The sequence below is a fragment of the Tamandua tetradactyla genome, chromosome 6 (assembly GCF_023851605.1).
Source record: "Tamandua tetradactyla isolate mTamTet1 chromosome 6, mTamTet1.pri, whole genome shotgun sequence".
Lineage (NCBI taxonomy): Eukaryota > Metazoa > Chordata > Mammalia > Pilosa > Myrmecophagidae > Tamandua > Tamandua tetradactyla.
This window is the reverse complement of record NC_135332.1, coordinates 6,433,611-6,452,459: the sequence shown is the minus strand read 5'-3', so window position 1 is coordinate 6,452,459 and position 18,849 is coordinate 6,433,611. Positions and strand designations below refer to the sequence as shown.

At 43.0% G+C, this 18,849-nt stretch overlaps 1 protein-coding gene across 1 annotated transcript in view; it reads left to right on the top strand.

Moving 5' to 3' along the window:
- Window positions 1-18,849, top strand: part of PITPNC1 (phosphatidylinositol transfer protein cytoplasmic 1) — a 269,957-nt gene that overhangs the window by 218,269 nt on the left and 32,839 nt on the right. Inside the window, exon 6 of the mRNA XM_077163621.1 lies at window positions 11,405-11,500. Within this exon, the coding sequence (XP_077019736.1) occupies window positions 11,405-11,500 (96 nt within the window). The remainder of the gene's footprint in view (window positions 1-11,404; window positions 11,501-18,849) is intronic.

Here is an 18,849-nt window from a genome sequence, read left to right as displayed (position 1 = left end):
AGTCATCGTTTCCTCTTTTAGCTCTCTGCTCTTCTCATCCCCAGGTGCGCTTAGCGACCTTTGAACTTCACTGATGAGCGGTGGCTCTAGTTATTCCTGTCCTCTGTCTCTCAAATGTATTATTATAATCTGCTGTGCCAAGGTCTCTGTTGTTTTTGAAATCTCTGCAAGCTTTGAGGTGGGTGAAGAAGGAAAAAGGACAAATCTTTACCCATTGGCTGGTCCAAACTCAACATTGAATGTGTTCTTTTCAAGTCTTCTGAATCTTTCTTCTGCCTGCATACATTTAATAATAGAGTAAAGAGGTCCTAGTTGCCTTCATTCATGAAAGTTCAGGTTATTAAAGCCTCAGAAGTCTGGCTTTTCCAGCTCCAGGGAATGGAAAGTTTCAACTTGGCCTTGAGAATGGACAGAGGGGTAAAAGAAGTATTTACACTTCTGCTTATAAAGAAGGATCAACATATACCATACAATGCAGCAATCCCAGTCCTGGGTATTCACCCTAGAGAAATGAAAACTTGTGTTCACGTAAAAACCTGTCCACAAATACGTATAGCAGCTCTGGTCAAAATCGCCCCAAACAAGCAAAAAAAAACAACAGACTTTTTTTGCAAAAAAAAAAAAAAAACACCCCAAACTAGAAATAAGGTGTTCTGGTTTGCTAGCTGCCAGAATGCAATATACCAGAAATGGAAATGGCTTTTAAAATCAGGAATTTAATAAGTTGCAAATTAACAATGTTTAGACTGTGGAAATGTCTCAGTTAAAGCAAGTCTATAGAAATCTCTAATCTAAAGGCATCCAAGGAAAGATACCTTAGTTCAAGAAGGCCGATGAAGTTCAGGGTTTCTCACTCAGCTGGAAGGGCACATGGTGAACACTGCATCATCTGCTAGCTTCTTCTCCAGCTCCCCAAGAGGCGTTTTCCTTCTTCACCACCAAAATTCCCTGGCCCGTGGACTCTCTGCTTCGTGGTTCTGCAGCATTCTGCCATCCTTCTCTGCTCTCTCTGAATCTCCCACTTTCTCCAGAATGTTTCCTGTTCTATAGGTTTACAGCAAAGTAATCAAGACCACCTGGAATGGGTGGAGACACATCTCCACCTAATCCAGTTTAACACCCACTCTTGAATGCATCACATCTCCATGGATATAATCTAATTAAAATTTCCAACATATAGTGCTAAATAGGGTTTAAGAGAAACGGTTGCTCCCACAAGATTGGATTAGGATTGCAACATGACTTTCCTAGGGTACATAAGTCCTTTCAAACCAGCACATAAGGAAATGGGCAAACAAATTGTGGTACATCTACACTGTAGAATACTACTTAGCAATAAAAAGGGGCAAACTTTGATGCACACTACAACTCGGATGAATTGCAAGGGAATATACTAAGTGAAAAGAATCAGTCTCAAAAGAGTATGTTCTTTGTTATTCCATTAGTGTAACATCCTCCAAAAGCCAAACTATTTAGGAAGGGAGAAAAAATTGGTGGTTACCAGGGGTTGGCATGCGGGTAGGAGATGAGACTATAAAGGAGTAACATGAAGATTTTGAGGGGTGAATAATGGAACTGTTCTGTATAAGTTATAGTGGTGATGGCAAGAATCTACATGTGTTAAAATTCATAGAACTGTACACCCCCAAAAAGACACTTAAAAAAAAAAGATTGCTTCAGGGACAGGAAGGCTAAAAAAGCAAAGACTAATCAACATATCTTACAAATGGCATTGAGCTGTCATTTGTATTTTGTGAACAGCAAGATGACAAGATGGCACTAGATTCCGCATGTGGTTGATTTTAAAGATCTCATCTACCATGCTAAATGACTTGGGGATTGAAATATGAATAACTTTCATGGACGGTGGGTAATTTTCTTCTTTTTAAAATTAGAAACATCCAGTTCCTGAGAAATAACCAAAAAAAAAACCCTTGAGAGTATGCTTTCTTTGCTTGTCTCTGCCGTGAAGGGGTCAGATTGAGCATTTTGGGAGTCCACCATTCATTTGAACTGAGAATGACCATTATGCCAAACTTCCCCAAGCACCTTTCTTGCAAGCGTTCTTGGAAGAGTCCTATTTAGGAGTTTAATTCATTTAAATTAATAGTCAGGAACCTTATTCAGTGGCTAGTATAAGAAGCAGGCAAGCCTCCTTTCCTGAGGCTGTGAATGCCCCCAGTTTTTGTAGCAGCTCACTCAAGGTGGCACAAGATGTGGGTGTCCTTTCCTACTCAGGCTTCTTGGCCTTCATGGTTGTTTGAAGCTATATGTACTCCAGGAAAAACATGCTGTTAAAACTAATCCACTCCTGCGGGTGTGAACCCATTGTAAATAGGACCTATTGATGAGAGTACTTCAGTTAAGATGTGGCCCAGCCCAGTCAGGATGGGTCTTAATCCTATTACTGGAGTCCTTTATAAACAGAATGAAATCCAGACAGAAAGAGACCAAAGGCAGTAGCCAGAACCTGCACATCTTTGGAACCCAGAAGAGAAGGGAAAGGCCAGGAGGTGCCACCATGTTCATTGCCATGTGACAAAAGAGCCAATACAAGGATCACCAGCAGCCAGCTCCAGGATGCCAGTCTTTGGGGAAAAAAGCATCACCTTGATGACATCTTGATTTGGATTTTCTTTTAGCCTCAAAGCCAAGAGAAAATAAGTTTCCATTGTTTATCCTGACCCATATCCCGGTATTTGCTTGAATAGCCCAGGAAACTAAACCATATCCTACCAAGGACCCCCTGATAGCATCCTCACTCCACTGCTCAAGTAGAAGGGGGCCTTGTTCAGTTGAGGGTTCTTCATCCCTCTGCAAGCCCTTATCATCCCCAAGTGAACACCAGCCTCCCCTGGTTTCTGTCCAGAGACCTGTGGCTAATGTGCAGGATACCCACAGAGAGTGCTGAGGGAAGCCACCTTACCCCCCCCACACACACCCCTCTTCATCCACAGTCTAGGCTGTCTCCTACTACCCAGAGTTCCAGCCTTCCTCTGAGAGATTTGCCCTCCTCCCACCCCTCCAGAAATCAATGGCTCCTTCCCAGTGCCATCTGATAGACTGTTGACTGGTTGGGTTGTATCAATATTGCACCCAGTTTATGAACACTGGTGCTGCTTTCCTACCCTCACTCCCCTAACCCTTTCTCCTCCCAGAGGTGTCCTCACTTAACCAGCTCACACTGCTGCCGACTTTATCCCCTCCTCATACATTCTGCATCCTTCCAGGATCCCATAACTAGAATAGCCTGGAAATTTAACCTGATCCAGGACAGCTTTCCAAAGAGAGGTCTCTCACTCTATGTCCCTTCCATCCATTACCTGTTTAGAGCCCTTTATGACTCTGATGTGGCTCAAACCCAATACACTGGCAGGTAATTGGGCTGTTGATGAAAGGAGAGAGGTGAGTGTAAGGAAAACAAAACAGCACAACAAGCAAGTTCCACCGAGAGACACAGAGGCTCCATCCCTCAGCCCTCTCCACCCCTTCAAGAGCTCTGCACAGGTGTCATTACAACCTCATTGGGGACAAAATACTCTCATATACTTGTGAAGCTGAAACATTTGCCTTCAGTTTGCTTTTGACTCCTGTTGACTTTGAAAAAACAGTTTTCCCTTCTGTACCAAAGACCTAATGATATTGTCCACCAGGGAGCATTCTCCGGGGAAACACTGAAGTTTACCCATGTCTAAGACAAACTAGCTTAACCCTGATAAATGAGTTTCCTTTACTCAACCTTAATACCCCCTGAATCCAGTAGCAAGCAGAGCATTTGATGAGGATTAAATAAAAGCAGTTCACACCCCACCATACTACCAGATGAGGCTCCAATTTGGTTCCAAGACCAGGATCGGTTCAGAAGGGGGCCAAGGGGCACCTCCAAGCCTTCTAGACAGACAGTCCTCTAGGCACCCCAGAGGGAAACCTCAGCAGCTCTATGTTGGAACCCATGGGCTCTGGCATCTCAGACCACACTGTATGGGTACATTATGGTACTGGATTCTCCTTTCCTCTCAACAGAAAGCGGCCAGTCTTTTGAATCACCTCACTGCTACTAGTCAGATGATAAACTGGAATCCAGACCACAGTGGGCCTTCACTGAGTTCCATCCTCACTGAACTGGGACTACAGTATGCTTGTCTGAAGCACACCTACCAGTACTTGATTGTATGTTGTGCAGTGTTATTAATCATTTATTCTTGCTATCTCCAGAAGATGATAAGGCCCCTTGAGAGTGGGCCTTATCTTATGCATTCTTTGAAACACAGTGTTGAACTCATAGTAGGTGCTTAATGAACAGTTGTTGAGTCATTGATTGCTGAGTGCCCAGTCACTTCCTCTCTTTAAGTTCTGCTTTTTTTCCCCCCTATTGTAGACGATGGACTATCTTTAATAGTACAAGTGTAAGGATGTTCTTTCATGAATTATGACAAATGTATGACATGAATACAAGGCATTAATAATAGGGTGGTATGTGGGAGAAATATACCTGATATAAACTACAAATGATAGTTAATAATACTATTTTAATAATCTTTCATCAATTTCAACTAAGGTACCCAGAACATGGCTTTTAAGGAATTCCTTCAAGTAGCAGTTACTCAACTCTATTCCGGAAGATAGAAAAAAGAACTGGGGCAGAAAATGTTTTTAAAGAGCCCAGATGAAACCATCTTTTAACCCCTGTCTTAATGGCGATATGTAAGGCAAGTTGCCTGCCTCTTGGGTTGGATCACAGAGTGGACATAGTTATGAGGCAGTAGCCATAGAATTGTGCAGCAGTGAAATTGTTCTTAGTGAGAGTACCAGTAGAGATGGAGTCGTAAAGTAATGGTTTTCCTTGTCCAGACCTAGATTATTCTTACCCCGGCCATAAGTGCTTCTCAGGCTCTCCTCAACAGGGTGAGCTGCTGTGAGAAAATAATCACCAACCCTGACCAACCACCAGGTCATCCCTTATGCCTAAAGTATTAACCAGTGACCAGTATTCATCCCTCCACCAAACCAGTAACCACTTTGCAAATCCAGAATAAAAACATTGTTGAAAGAGAAATTTGGCTTCAGTGTTCCCTCTTGCTGAACCTGCATTTTGTTCATATGTCTCAGTCAATTGCTTCCTCCCCACCCCCACCCCGAGACCTCCCGAGTGCAGAAAAAGGAAGTTAGAGAAGAAGAGAGCAGCAGCTTAGCTAGGACTATTTGTCCTTTTTATTTTATTTTATTTTTAACTTTTTTTTATTGTATAATATAACATATATACAAAGCAAAGAAATAAAAAAGCAATAGTTTTCAAAGCACTCTTCAACAAGTAGTTACAGGACAGGTCCCGGAGTTTGTCATGGGCTACCATATGATTCTCTCAGATTTTTCCTTCTAGCTCCTCCAGAATATAGGAGGCTAGAGGGCTTAAATATTTTAGTTTTATTTTTTTTATCGTGGATTCTTTGTCCTTTGAATCATATCTGAAGCATAAAACAAGATGACTGGTTGGTAACTCTCAAAATCCCTACTGATTAGCCATTTCCACCTTGCATCCCCGGTAGACCAGGCAGGTGACAGGAACATAAAATCCACACAGCTGCTAAGCTTGGATCTGAAACCCTGAAAGACCATCTAGAGAAAGAAGCTACAGTCTGTCACTCCCTGGATGGTAGATTTCTGAAGAGCTGCCCCACCTGATTCTCTCCCTCCATGGGCTCTCCACAAGAGAGATCATAAAATCTAGAAGCAAAGCAAGGAAGATGAGAAAATCTAGAAATAGACAACCCTGTTCACGGAAGAAATCGAGTGTGCTGTTAAGACCCATCCCACATTCATGAGTGTACCTCCCCCTTCCGAGTTAGGGCCACAGTTTGCTATTGTTTCCCCCACCACAAAAGCATCTGCCTGCATTCGATATGGAACCCCTCCCCTTGTTCACTCTGCACGCCCCTGTACACCCTCCTGAGGAAATCTTTTTAAAGAATGGAGTTATTAATGGTTACATAATAGTTCATCAGATGGATTTATCATCATTTCCTCAGCCATTCTCCCATAGTGGGGTGTTAAAGCTCTTTTCTTTTCTTTCTTTCTCCCTTTTGTTTTCTTGCTATGGCAGTAGTGTTGCAGTGAAAATCTTTGTGCATAAAGCTTTTGCTTTACTTGAGATTCTCTCAAGATAAATTCTCAAAGTGTATGTTTACTAGGTCAAAATATCTAAAGATTTTTAAGACACTTGATATTTATTGTTCATAATACTTTACAGAAAAGGAAGATTATTTCCTTTTTACTTTGAATCTGTAAGATTGTATTTATTTGGGATATTTGCCTTCTCATTGTAGGATTGCTCAGTTCTTATTAAGAGGAGGTTGCCCTGTTAAGCATTCATTGTTGATGGTGGAATGGAGGACAGGAGAGTAAATCTGAATGGCCCCAAAATCCCCTGCAGATGATCTGTTGGTGGATGGTAGAAGAGTTAGAGGATACCACATCTCTAATAAACACCCAGTGATGGGGAAGTTATTATAGGGCCATGGTAGGTTGAATTGTATACCCCAGAAAAGAAATGTCCTGAATCCTAATCCATTCCCATGGGTGTAAACCCATTGTAAACAGGACCTTTTGAAGATGTTACTTTTAGTTAACGCGTGGCCAAATTGCATGAGGTTGGCCTTAATCCTATTACTGGAGACTTAAAGAAGAGAAAGTCACATGGAGGAAGCAGAAACTGGGAATCAAAGGAAAAGAAAGGAAAGGAGGTTGTCATGTGCACTGACATATAAAAGAAAAGCAAAAGACCCAAGGATCGCAGGCAGCCAGCCCCAGAATGCCATCATCTTTGGGGAGAAAGGATCACCATCTGACATTTCAATTTTAGTCTTCTCCTAGCCTCACGACTGTGAGCCAATAAATTCCTATGGTATTTGTCATAGCAGCAGGGAAACGAAGACAAGCGGATATAGGCAAAGAACCACAATAAGCTCCCAAACCCACCTCACATTCAGAAGGAGACACGTTCGCCCAGGAGGCTCATTAGACCATGAACGAGCCTGGTACTTCCTGTCATGTGCAGTCCTGGTGAATCTTTGACTTAGCATATCAACAAGTTGAATCTCTTCTTGAAGCTATACCAGCAAATCTCTTGCTCCACCTAAAAGAGCTGATCTTTGGATCAGAGCTCTGGCAGCTGCAGATGCCACTGGAAAAGCCCAAATGAGTAGTTGCTCTCGCTGAGTGCTTTCCTTCGGGGCCTGGCTAAACCCCTTTCTGATTGTTATCAATGTTGGCTTTATTGTGGATCGTGCACCCTGGCTGTGGCCCCTGATTACAATAACTCATAACCATAGCCGTTTCCCACTTCCCTGCAGAGATGGAATCCTGCTGCAGGCCCTCAGTTGACCCACCCAAGGAATAAGGTGGAGGAGGGCGTGGGGTAGAAAAGGAACAGCCAAGGAGAAAGATATAGGAGACTAACATGACCCAGAGGTCAATCTGTTTTTAAATTTTTGTTTTATGGTAACATATATACAACATACCATTTTCCATTTTAACCACTTTCAAGTATACAATTCAGTGGTGTTAATTACATTCACCAACTGAGCTACCATCATCACCATCCGCTTACCAGAGCTTTTCCATCACCCCAAACAGAAACTTTGTGCCCACAACCAAAAGCCAGTCTGGTTTTTTTTTAAGCCATCATATGCATTTTTTTATGAGACATTTTAAAATTTGGACAGGTACAATTGTAACAAAAACCCTAGCTTCATACAAAAAAATACACTTTCAATTCCTTTATCAAGCAAATAAAAACAATCTTCATTTATATGCTCTTTCCAGAAGTTAATATAGAATAAAAACTTAATATTGTACATGACAGACCTGTAGTAAGCATACCTAGGAAATGAAATGAATAAGTACTGAATTGTTGAGAAACGAAAGTAAAAATAAATAGCAATGCATTTGAGAAAATAATGCACGGTCTTAATTATATATACATGATCATACTTAATAGAAAGTCATCTCTTTAAATTGCACAAAGTATAGGTCCAATAAAGCATATTTTATGACTTGTAATATCATAAAATGTCAATTTTAAGATCAGACTTTTAAACTGGAAGGATTTTTTTTTTTTTTTTGGCATGGGCAGGCTCCAGGAATCAAACCCAGGTCGTTGGCATGGCAGGCAAGAATTCTGGCACTGAGCCACTGTTGCCCACCCAGCACTACTGTTACCCACCCAAAACTGGAAGGAATTTTGATGGTCACTTGGGTCACTCAATCTTAACCTCATTAGGGCCGCAGGTCTCTTTGCTAATCAGATGGAGGTGGTTAAACCCTCTCTCCAGGAAAATGCACCTCCCCACATTTTGTGAACAGTTCTGGAAGTTTCACACAGTTTCTGAAACCCATCCATCTAGACTAAGCTTTTATTTTACTAATGAGTACACGGACACCCAAAGAAGGTATCTGGGCTGCACAGACAAGATAACTGAATTTAAACTCAGCTCTCCCCATACCTGATGTAGGACATGTTAGCCAACTTGATGAAGTTCCCACTCTATGTTGAGCCCCTTCTTGGGAATTATGTGAATTTAAGGTTCCTGTAACCAAAGAATTAGAACTCAGGCTCATGAAAGGAAACAAAGATCACTTAAGAAGCAATGTTCCTGCCAAAGATCCCTCTATGGAAAGTACCTTCCATTAAATCGGCAGGTACTTACTCAGCGTCTACGAGCATCTCCTAAAATCTGTAATCATTGGGAGATTAATTATTTATTTAAAATTAAGACTTGGTGATTTCCAGCCTGAAGAAGTGCTCAAAGTGCTCAAAAGTGATTTTTGTGTGGTTCTGTTCTGGTCCCAGGAACCTCACCCTGGAACACTTCCTGCAGCCATCAAGGAAGGCAGGCTTTCCCATGGTTGGTGTTTTGTGGACTCTGGAATGAACCTTAAGCATCATATTAATGAAGGAGACCAGAGGTTTGGACTGAAGGGCACCTAAGTGGATTCTACTTCAGGCTAAATTATTCAGTGATGGAGGAGAAAAATGCCATGACTTTGGGGTGTTCCCAGTGACAGCTACCTTTTATAATGTACCTTTTATAATAGGAGGAGAACCAGATTCAGATTTCCTATTTACAGAAAGGAGCTAGAAGCACTTTAGAGATTATGATAACATATACACAACATAAAATCTCCCATTTTAAACCACTTTCAAATATACAATTTAGTGGTGCTAATTGCATTCACAGTGTTGGGAAGCCTTTTGACTGGTAGTTGCCTTTTCAGTCAGGTGCTAAGAGGCAGCCCCTTAGTATGGGAGGAGCCTGGGTGTGAAGCCAGAAGACCTGCCCTGGAATCCCAGGTCCTTTGCCCACTGGCTGTGTGATGTTGGGTAAGGCTCTTCTTTGAGCTTTGGTCTTTTTCATCAAAGATCCAAGAATGACAATACTATTCTCATAAGGTTGAAATAAAGTAGCATCAATAATAAGGTAGCTGGTAGTGTCTGGCAATTAGATAAGGCTCGTTGTGGTACTGCTTGTTTGAAGAGGTTTTTCTTATTACAGTATTCATTCATTCTACCAGATATACATTCAGTTCTCTATGGCTTTGTTCACTATTTCCTCCTTCTAGGATGGCCTTTTGCCCACCTTTCTCTTTATCCCCTCTCCCCCAACCTCATATTTCCTTGTAATTTCTAGGTCAAATATCACCACTTCCATGAAGGTACCCAAAACCCTGAAATGTTTGAATTGAATTGGAAAGGCTCACATAATCTGTCAATAATTATGACCCATGCTCATTTCTCTTTGTTTGAATCCCATCAGTAAATGTCACCCCTTTCTCACCTGTTTTGTAGTTTACTCTGTAGAAGCTCATTTCCCTCTGAGGTGTTATGTTTTATTTGTTTTCTTAATGAGGCATGTGTTTTTCTTCTCTTGGTGTACACTTAAAAGAGACTCATGCAAACAACCTGAGGCTCTGTAGTTCATTTCACAACTTATTTCTCCAAGCTTGAAGGTGTTTCTCCACCTTCTCTCCATTTCGTTTCCAAGCATTCACTGTACACTTTAGCAGTGCCCCCAAAGCACTTGACTTCAAGCAGCAGTGAAAGAAATTAGAGCTGATCCAAGAATCAATCTTTCTCTGTCTTTCAGGAGAATGCAGTGGGCACCTCTGGTCAGACTAGGAGTAAATCTCCTTGGACAAGTCTGAAGGGGCCAGTCTCCAAATGTTTGAGAAGAAAACAGGAGATAGAGCAAAGAGCAGAGTTGGAGGGTAAAGGCCAGCACACGTATTATCCAGAAAGTTTTGGAAAGTGCTAATAGTTTCAACCTGAGAGTCAAGCAGAAAGAACATGGCATGCAAAGAGCCCTGTAGATGCTCTCCAGTGGAAAATCATATTATTAATAGGCACCGAAGTTGAGTTGAGACAATGTTCCAAGACATCAACCACCCTGTCCTTCCAAAATATTTCATTCTCCTCTGAAAAGTCTGATTTAATGAGTGTTCCCCTGCAGGAATGAGCTAAGCAGTGATGCCACAGGATACAATTCAGACTGTCCTGTAAGGATGAAGTGGTTTTCCAGACTCGATTTGTTTACTTTAGAAGGGCAAGGAAGATCATCCTCATAGACCAGAAAAGCAGCAAGGGGAAAGACAAGAGGGACTTAAACTTTTGCCAAAATATATACCTGTGTATGTGGTTGGCTCATGCAATTTTTTACAAGTAAGGAACATTCTGGCCAGTGGAAATCTAGGATAGACTTGGAAGAAGCCCTAGCAGCCTCTTTCCAAGCTTTTCCTTATTACCCCTGCAGGTACCAAGCTAATCAAGGTCTTAAATGATCAAGAATAGCACGTGTTTATCCCTGAGAAATGGAATTGTAGATGATTTTGATTTTTTTCTTTTTGTTTATCAGTATTTTCTACAATTAGCATGTAATATTTGTGATATTAAATATGTATAAAGTTTTTAATGAAAAAAATTTTTTTCTCCTCTAGGTCTAGGGCCATCTTGGGGAAGGAGGGTCTGATTTCTAACCAGACCCTTTCCAACCTCTTCATTCTCCCTGTTCAGATTAACTACCAAAAATCAGCAGACTTAATTTTTCGAAGAGACTTATTTCCTCACTCTTGAAGGTCTAAAAACAGCCCACTTTTTCTTCTGCCCCTCACCAAGTGGCAGTTGATGCTCCACCTGCCTCTGATGTGACAAAACCTAAGCAATGAATAAAATCCTTTTATCATGCCTACACATCCTGAGGCAGGCAGAAAGCACTGGCCAAGGGCACCCAGCCATGCAAAGATGCTCTGTGAGATTTTATCATGCCTCAGGCACCAGGGTGCCACCCCGCGGAAATCATGGCAGATACTACCTGGCGTTGCTAACCTTTGATATATTGCTCTGCTCTTTCAGATTTTTGACAATGAAGCCAAAGATGTAGAGAGAGAAGTTTGTTTTATTGATATTGCCTGCGATGAAATTCCAGAACGCTACTACAAGGAGTCTGAGGTGAGCAAGCAATGGAATGATATATGGACAAGAGTCACTCAACAAGTATTTAAGAACCTCCTGATCTGGAGACGTCCATCTATCTTTGTGTTGATTCAGTTTGGTTTCCCATCTTGCTGTGTTCTTTAATGCAGGTCTCAAAATTAAGTCCCTGCTCCTCAGGGCCCATCATTGGCTCTGGCCAATGATTTCTCTTCCTGTTTCCCCAACTCTGACATCATTGTGGACAGATCAGTAATCACAAGGGTGACCTCTTGCTTCCGGAATCTGTTTGCTTCCAATAACCGTTTCCTCTAGAGTAGAGTTTCCCAGCCTCAGCACTATTGACATTGTGAGCCACTGTCCTGTGCATTATAAGATGTTTGGTAGCATCCTGGCCTTCACCTGCTAGATGCCAGTAGCACCCTCCAAGTTGTGACACCCAAAAACGTCTTGCAACACAATTGCCAGGTTTCCTCTGTGAGGTAAAACCATCCCTAATTAAGAACAACTGCTCTACAAGACAGTTTTTCATTTTCATCTGACTTGATCTCACAGCAACCTTCAGCACAAATGGTCATTCTCTTCCTCTTGAAACTCTTACATGTCTTGGCTCATTCTCTTTGCTTTCCTCCTAACAATCTGGCCGACTCCTTGTAGACTCCTTGCACCTCTTCCTCCTCCACCAGATCTCCACATGGTACCATCCTTAAGGCTCAGACATGAATCCTTTCCCATCACACTTTATGCTTTCTCCTTCCCATCCATTCTGAGGTTCTCAAATATCTTTCATTAGCCAAATGCTCCCAAATTTGTCTAACCACAGATCTCTCATCTAAGCTTCAGACTCATTTCTGTTTTTTCTAAATGTCTCACCAGTGTTGCAAACTCCATCCATCTTCCCCCCAAATCCATTCCTCTTCTCATCTTCCCCTTTCAGTAAATGGCACCAATGTTTATCTTTGTCCAATCCAGAAATGTTTAAGTCATTCTGACTCCTCCTCCTCTCTCACCTCCACATCTAGTCCATGGCCAATCTCTGACAATTCTCTCTTTAAAATATACCTAAAACACCTGCTCCTCTTCATCTCTGCTGCCAGCTCTCTAGGTCAAGCCACCACATAACCTAAATAACAAACAACGTAAATAACTCTAATGACTTCAGTGGTGTCCTGACTTCCACTGTCCTCTCCAATCCATTCTCTTCCCAGCTGCCAGTGCAATCTTTTAAAAACATAAATCAGATCATTTGCAATTTCTTCAGGGGATTTCTAGTGCACTTAAATAAAACCTATGTGCCTTAATCCAGCCCCTTCCTCCTTTCCAACTTCCCTTTGTGCCATTATTTCTGTTGATTTTGCTCCTGCCACCATGTTCCCTTCTGTTTCTCATACATGCTACCTCAGGGCTCTTGTACATGCTGCTGTGTGTGCTTGTCTGAAACCTTTCCCCTCACTCTTCTGTCCCCCAGATCCTTTCATCCTGCCAAGATCTGTACATTCTTGTCTTAACTGTCATTTCTTCCACCACACTTCCCCGATCCCATACTCTTAAATTAGTTTCCCTATCACACTCTCTTTTTATATGCTTCTTTCTTGCACTTATTTACTGAAACTGCCTATCTACCGATGTGATTATTTCTTTACTGTTTGTCTCCCCTGCTAGAAGGGAAGCGCCCTAAAGGGAGGGACCTTCAGTGTCTCCTTTGCTCCCCATTTTACCATTGTATATGACACATACTAGTTACTCAGTTAATATTGAATGGCTAAATAACTACTCACTTCTCATTTTCTTGGTCAAACTGCATCCAGGAAAGAATTATTTATGACCCAGGGAACGATACATTGAGATGTCCATGAATGATTCTGTAAAGCATGAAGGAAAAGTTCCTCAAATGTCTATGTAAATCAAAAGACATTTCTAGAGGTGGCCTTTGAAAATGCAAAGCGCAGGGAAATGAGTCAGGCTCTGCTTGACTAGAAGTGAGACTTGTTGATTTCTTTATTCTCCATATTTAACCTAAGACTTTCCACCAAATAAGAAGGGAACCCTCTGAGTGCCAGATAGGAAACCAAAGCCCCCTGAGAAGAAGAGCTGAAGTTAGTTCAGAGTTGTCAGGCAACAGTACCTTCATCGAAGGCCCAGAGCTCCTAAAGAGGACAGGACACACACATAGGGAACAAAGTGACTCTTTAGGCCCCAGGAGCCACAGAGGTGACAGGAAAACAGCTTTACCAGTGCCTCACACAATGCCTTGCACATCACTGGAACTCCCTAAATATTGGTGGACTTGAGACGAAATCATGGAAGTATCTCAATAGAGTAAGACAAGGGTAAGACAAGGGAGCCCTGTTTATCCATCTCTTAGCAGGTTCACATTATGCAGAGAGCATTTAACTTTGTGTTTCTTAAAACTCCAGGGTATGGTTGGCTGCAGAATGCCATGTAAGTTGATGAAATGTTAAACAGCTCAGCCTTTGGGTCAGTGTGTGGGACCCAGAGTGATTCACATCAGCCTCCCCCTGGTCCTTTAAGAAACAGCCGCAGCAGAGCACACACCTGCAATTAAGCAGCTCCGCACATGCTAAGATCAGGTTAGACTTTTATACCCCAAAGAATTCCAAAATATGGAGGCAAAAAAAATAATCTGAACCACATAGGGAACCTGGTTTGTTTGTATAAAGGAGGAATTCGTTTTTAACAGGTTTATTTATTATGCCTTAGATCAGCCTTAATGAATCCTAGAGAAGAGTTCCAAGGTCCATGTGTCACACGGCTCAAGGATGAGTCTGGGGCCCTGATTCCAAACCTATTGTGATTGGCTTGTATGTTGCTAAACAACAGAAATTACCATGCAATTGTTGTCGTTGCAGGGCTGGGACGTCATTTACAAGCAGGTCACCTAAGTTCCATCAGCCATTAATAAGGGGATCCAAACGGTGACTTGCACCAACAGTAATATAAATCGGTAGGACCAAGGCAAATGATGGGTTTTGATAGGGTAGAAACAGAGAGAGATATTCTCTTCAATTTATTCCCAGGCTAGAAGCAAAAGCAAAAGCAAAAGAAGCCCCAGCAAAGGTGCTTTCTGTTTCAAGAGAAAGGTTTTATGCTGAGATAGAGCTGACAAAGTTTTAGTGTTCATTTAGAAAGCTGTAATGCCATCTTCTTTGTATTAGGCCCCAAAGATACAAGTAAAAGACAGTTTCTGCCCTCACAGAGCTTGCAATTGGGAAGAGAGACTTGTGCAAGGGGGTCTAGCAAGACAGAAAGCCAGAAGTGGCTGTTTATTTCCTCCAGACCTTTGGGTTCAGATTTCACCCCAGAGCTCCCTCGTGCCTATCCTGGAGTCTTAGGGTTACTTATTAAACATGGGAGAAAGGAGCTCCATAGGGCTTAGCTCTGTACACTCTTTTTTTTTTTTTTTTAATACGTGGGCTGGCACCGGAAACCGAACCAGGTTTCCAGCATGGCAGGCGAGAATTCTCCCACTGAGCCACCATGGCCCACCCTGCACACTCTTTTTTTTTTTAATTTTTATTTTCACTGTGGTAACAGGCAAACAGCACAGAATTTCCCAGTTCGTCACATTCACAAGTTATGCTACCATCACCACCACCCATTACCAAAAACCTTCTATCACCCCCAGCAGAAACTCCATTCCATTAAGCGTTCACTCCCCATTCCCCAGCCCCACCTATACACGCTTTATTTTGAGACACACCCTTTGTCCTCTGCTTTCCAGATGATCTGTCAGCCTACATTGCAGGCAGAGTTCTTCCCTGGCCGTTAGACCACAAAGGCCAGTTGGGAGCCTGCAATAAAATCTTAGGAAAATATGTCCCACAGAGCTCCCTAGGACTCCAGCCCCACCACTGTTCAACTCCAGGAAGCCTGACAGTAGTGTGAACCCACTAGAAGGGAGAGGGGTGAGTTTCTCAGGCTGCTTTGGTGGTTGTGTCTACCATCAAGAATATTAGCCAAGGACTAAGAATTAGGGAAACACCCAATTCAGAAGGCAGACCATTTCCACATAGATTCCTGCTCCACACATTGTAAATAATTAACATCCTCTTCCCAACCCTCAGAATTCCCTTCTAAAATGAAATCTGACCTTGCCATTCTCTGCTTAAAACCCTTCATTGGCTAAGAGGAAGCCGAATCTCTTAGTACTTTCCTCTGCCTTCTCTGCGCTCCAGCCCTCTCCACCTCCGCACCACTTAATTGTTGAATGCCTATTCATTCCCTCCTTAGAGTTCAGCTCGAATGTGACTTCTTCTTGATGGGCTTCCCTGGACAGCCCTGCACCCCCATCCACTGTCCAGGGAGCCAGCAGTATTCTGCTCTGTGCCTACTGCTATACCCGAATTCCAGAAAGACAGGAGCTCTGTCTTATTTACCAGCATACCCAGCACCTGGCCCATTGCCAGCACATAGTAGATGCTCATGAGACCGTTGTTGAATGAGTGAAAGCAAGTGGCTTTGTTGTTTCCTTCCAGCAATGACAATTGATAGCAAACGCTATCAAAAAAAAAAAAAAAAAAAAAGTATTGCCGTGAAGCTAACAATTGTGAATTGGAGTTCCCTACTTATTTTATTTTGTTATTTTGTCTTGTTTTGTTTTATCTCTGAGGATGTGGCTTTGTGAGCATTTTCTTCCCATCCATCTCTATAAGCTGACTGTGTCAGCATCGTAAATAGGAATACACACTCTGCAGAGAAGGCTGGAGCGCTGGTGGGTTGAATCTATTCTGAGATTTTTGATGCTTATGAATTCAGACCGGGTTATCTGGGTCACCACTCCTCACCCCGACACGCACACACCACCATCCAGGCTGAAGGAGGGGGCAGAAGGCACTTTCTTTTCTTTTTTTGTTTCTCCCTGGAAACCTCAGAGTCGCAGTCAGAAATCTGCCTCATCAAGGCGATAAGGGCCAGGAAATTTCCCCTGGGTGCCCTCTGCCTGGCAGTCCTCTTGCCGCCCCAAACCAGCGATGCAAAAGGATACTTTGAGGACCGCCGATCAGCTGATAGCCCGGCCCAGCCATCTCCTTATTCTCCTTTTGCAGTGCTGCCATTTCCTGCACAAATCAAGGGCCTGAGCTTCAATTCCCAAGAGCTTCTTGGCCTCAACTTGTGTTATCATCTCCATAGGAGAACTCTGCAGGGCAGTCCTCTATTGCCAAAAAAAAAAAAAAATCAGCGTGACTTCTAAGGCAGAGAGACCACCTCCATTAGTATCAATGCAGACACACCAAGGCTCTGACCCTCCCATGGGTGTGATGCAGCTCTCTGCAGTGAATCATGTGGGCAGCATTCGTTAGTGCCACCAGAGCAGCAAAGAGGAGGCGAAGCCAAATCTGAGCAGGTTGTGCTTGCTAAGGGGCTGATCTGTGGGTTCTCACTTGTGCCAGGATTTCCATCCTGGACACTTCAATGCTCTGCCCAGACTTCAAGGTGAAGGTCCCAGCCCAGGAATGAGGAACTCCTTATGATAAGTCCTAGCATGTCTGCAGAGACCACGGGCAGTGAGCCCAGACCTGCAAAGCTGAATTGGAAGTTTTGGGGTGCTAGAACACATCTCAGCAGCCACCTGACAGGACTAATCCAGCCTGGGGAGCCTCTTAAAGTCAAGCCCTGAGAAGTGTAACTTGGAGGCCTTTGGTTTGGGCGGATGGTAAAGATCAGTGTTCTCTCTCCCTCATCTGCTACATCACTGAGGAGGTTTGGCTTCCACTGCAAGACGGAGCATGACCAGAGGAAATGGCAGCTTCATTGGCCTTGTAGGTGCCAACACCCACAACTCTCTCCCAGAGGCACAAATGTGTAGGACGTGGCCACTTCTAAACTTTCAGACGTGTGTTCAGTAGAAAAGGGAAAGTTTAGAAGAATTAGAGGAATTTTTTTGTGCTTTTTTGTGGTTGTTGTTTTTGACCTTCATTCATTTATGTAAACAAAAAGCAAAGGGGTCTCTAGACCAGTGGTTCTCAGCTGGGGGAGAATTTCCCCCATGGGGTCATTTGGCAATGTCTAGAGGCATTTTTGGTTGTCATAAGTGGGGCGGTGCTTCGGCATCAAGTGGATAGAGGCCAGGAGGCTGCTAAACACCCTGTAATGCCCCCCACCACAAAGACTGACCAACCCAAGGCTGAGAGACCCTGCTGTAGACCAATTCATGGAAAGGAAACCTAGTATAGCCTATTAGTCACAGAACTCAATCATCTTTTCCCTGGTTGGTATTTATTAAGTGCCTGCTGTATGCCAGGCTCCATGCTAGGCACCGAGGCTACAAAGAAAGACAGGTCAGCCTTCAAAGGGCTTACTCTCTATTGTCTTTAAACTTGATCTTGTTACGGTTAAAGGAAATTCCTCTTGCTTTCGCTTTAAAAGATATAAAGCACTATCTCATGAGTGGTTAATAAGACCACAGTAATTTTGGAGGAATTAGGGAAATTGTCAATGTCTTGAGCTCAGGTACCAATGAAGAAGGGTAGCATGAGGCTGTCCAAGAAACACTGACACCCCACCCCACCCACCCACACAAACACAGGTGGTATAACTGGAAGTATGAAAGTGCAGGGGGAGTTTTTAGGCAGAATTTAATCTAGAGCCTTGCCTTGAGTTGGGGGCTAAGGTGACTGTTTTGAGCTCAACCTCTAGGCCGCTGAATTGCAGCATCTCCCTGAACAGCGATGTCTTTTGCAGCCAGTGCATTAGTCAGGCCAATTCAAACATCTGCTGAATTCTCGACTGCGGAGGAGAGGACAGAACAAAGAGAAATACATGTAATTTTTCCAATAACTGTCAAAGGATGAGAGATGAAATGCTGTGTGCCGAGTACAAGGGAACAGAGAGGCGACATGAGTAAATATTGTCATACTTGGCTGTAGCCTTCAGTACAAAGTGCTTTGTCCAAATCTCTCAGCTCTCTCAAATTAAAATTATTTCCATTTTGGTCTACATCTTGGCGGTTGAGGGCGGTAAAGATTTTCAACTATTTCTGAATGGCCAGATTTAACACAGCTGCCACATGCTATGGCGTGTTGTGTTCAGTTTGTTGTTGGATTGTTATTGTCATTTTTTTCCCTTTTCCCTCAGTGCATCTGTTTCTTTCTGAGAATAGCACAGCTGTTTTATGATGGCTTCCAATTTACCAGGGCCTGGGTGCCTCTTGGATAGTAAGAGGACTGGCTACCCCATTGGCATGGGAGAAGAACTGTCAAAGTCCTCCCCAGCAAAAGCCTCTTAAATTGGGGAGTGAGCAGCCCAAAAACCTCAGAGGAGGGGTGGTCCGCGGTGGCTGCACCACAGGGCCCTGAGCCCTCTTTTGCCTTGGCCCAGTCTGGGTGGCGTTAGTGCTGGTACAGATT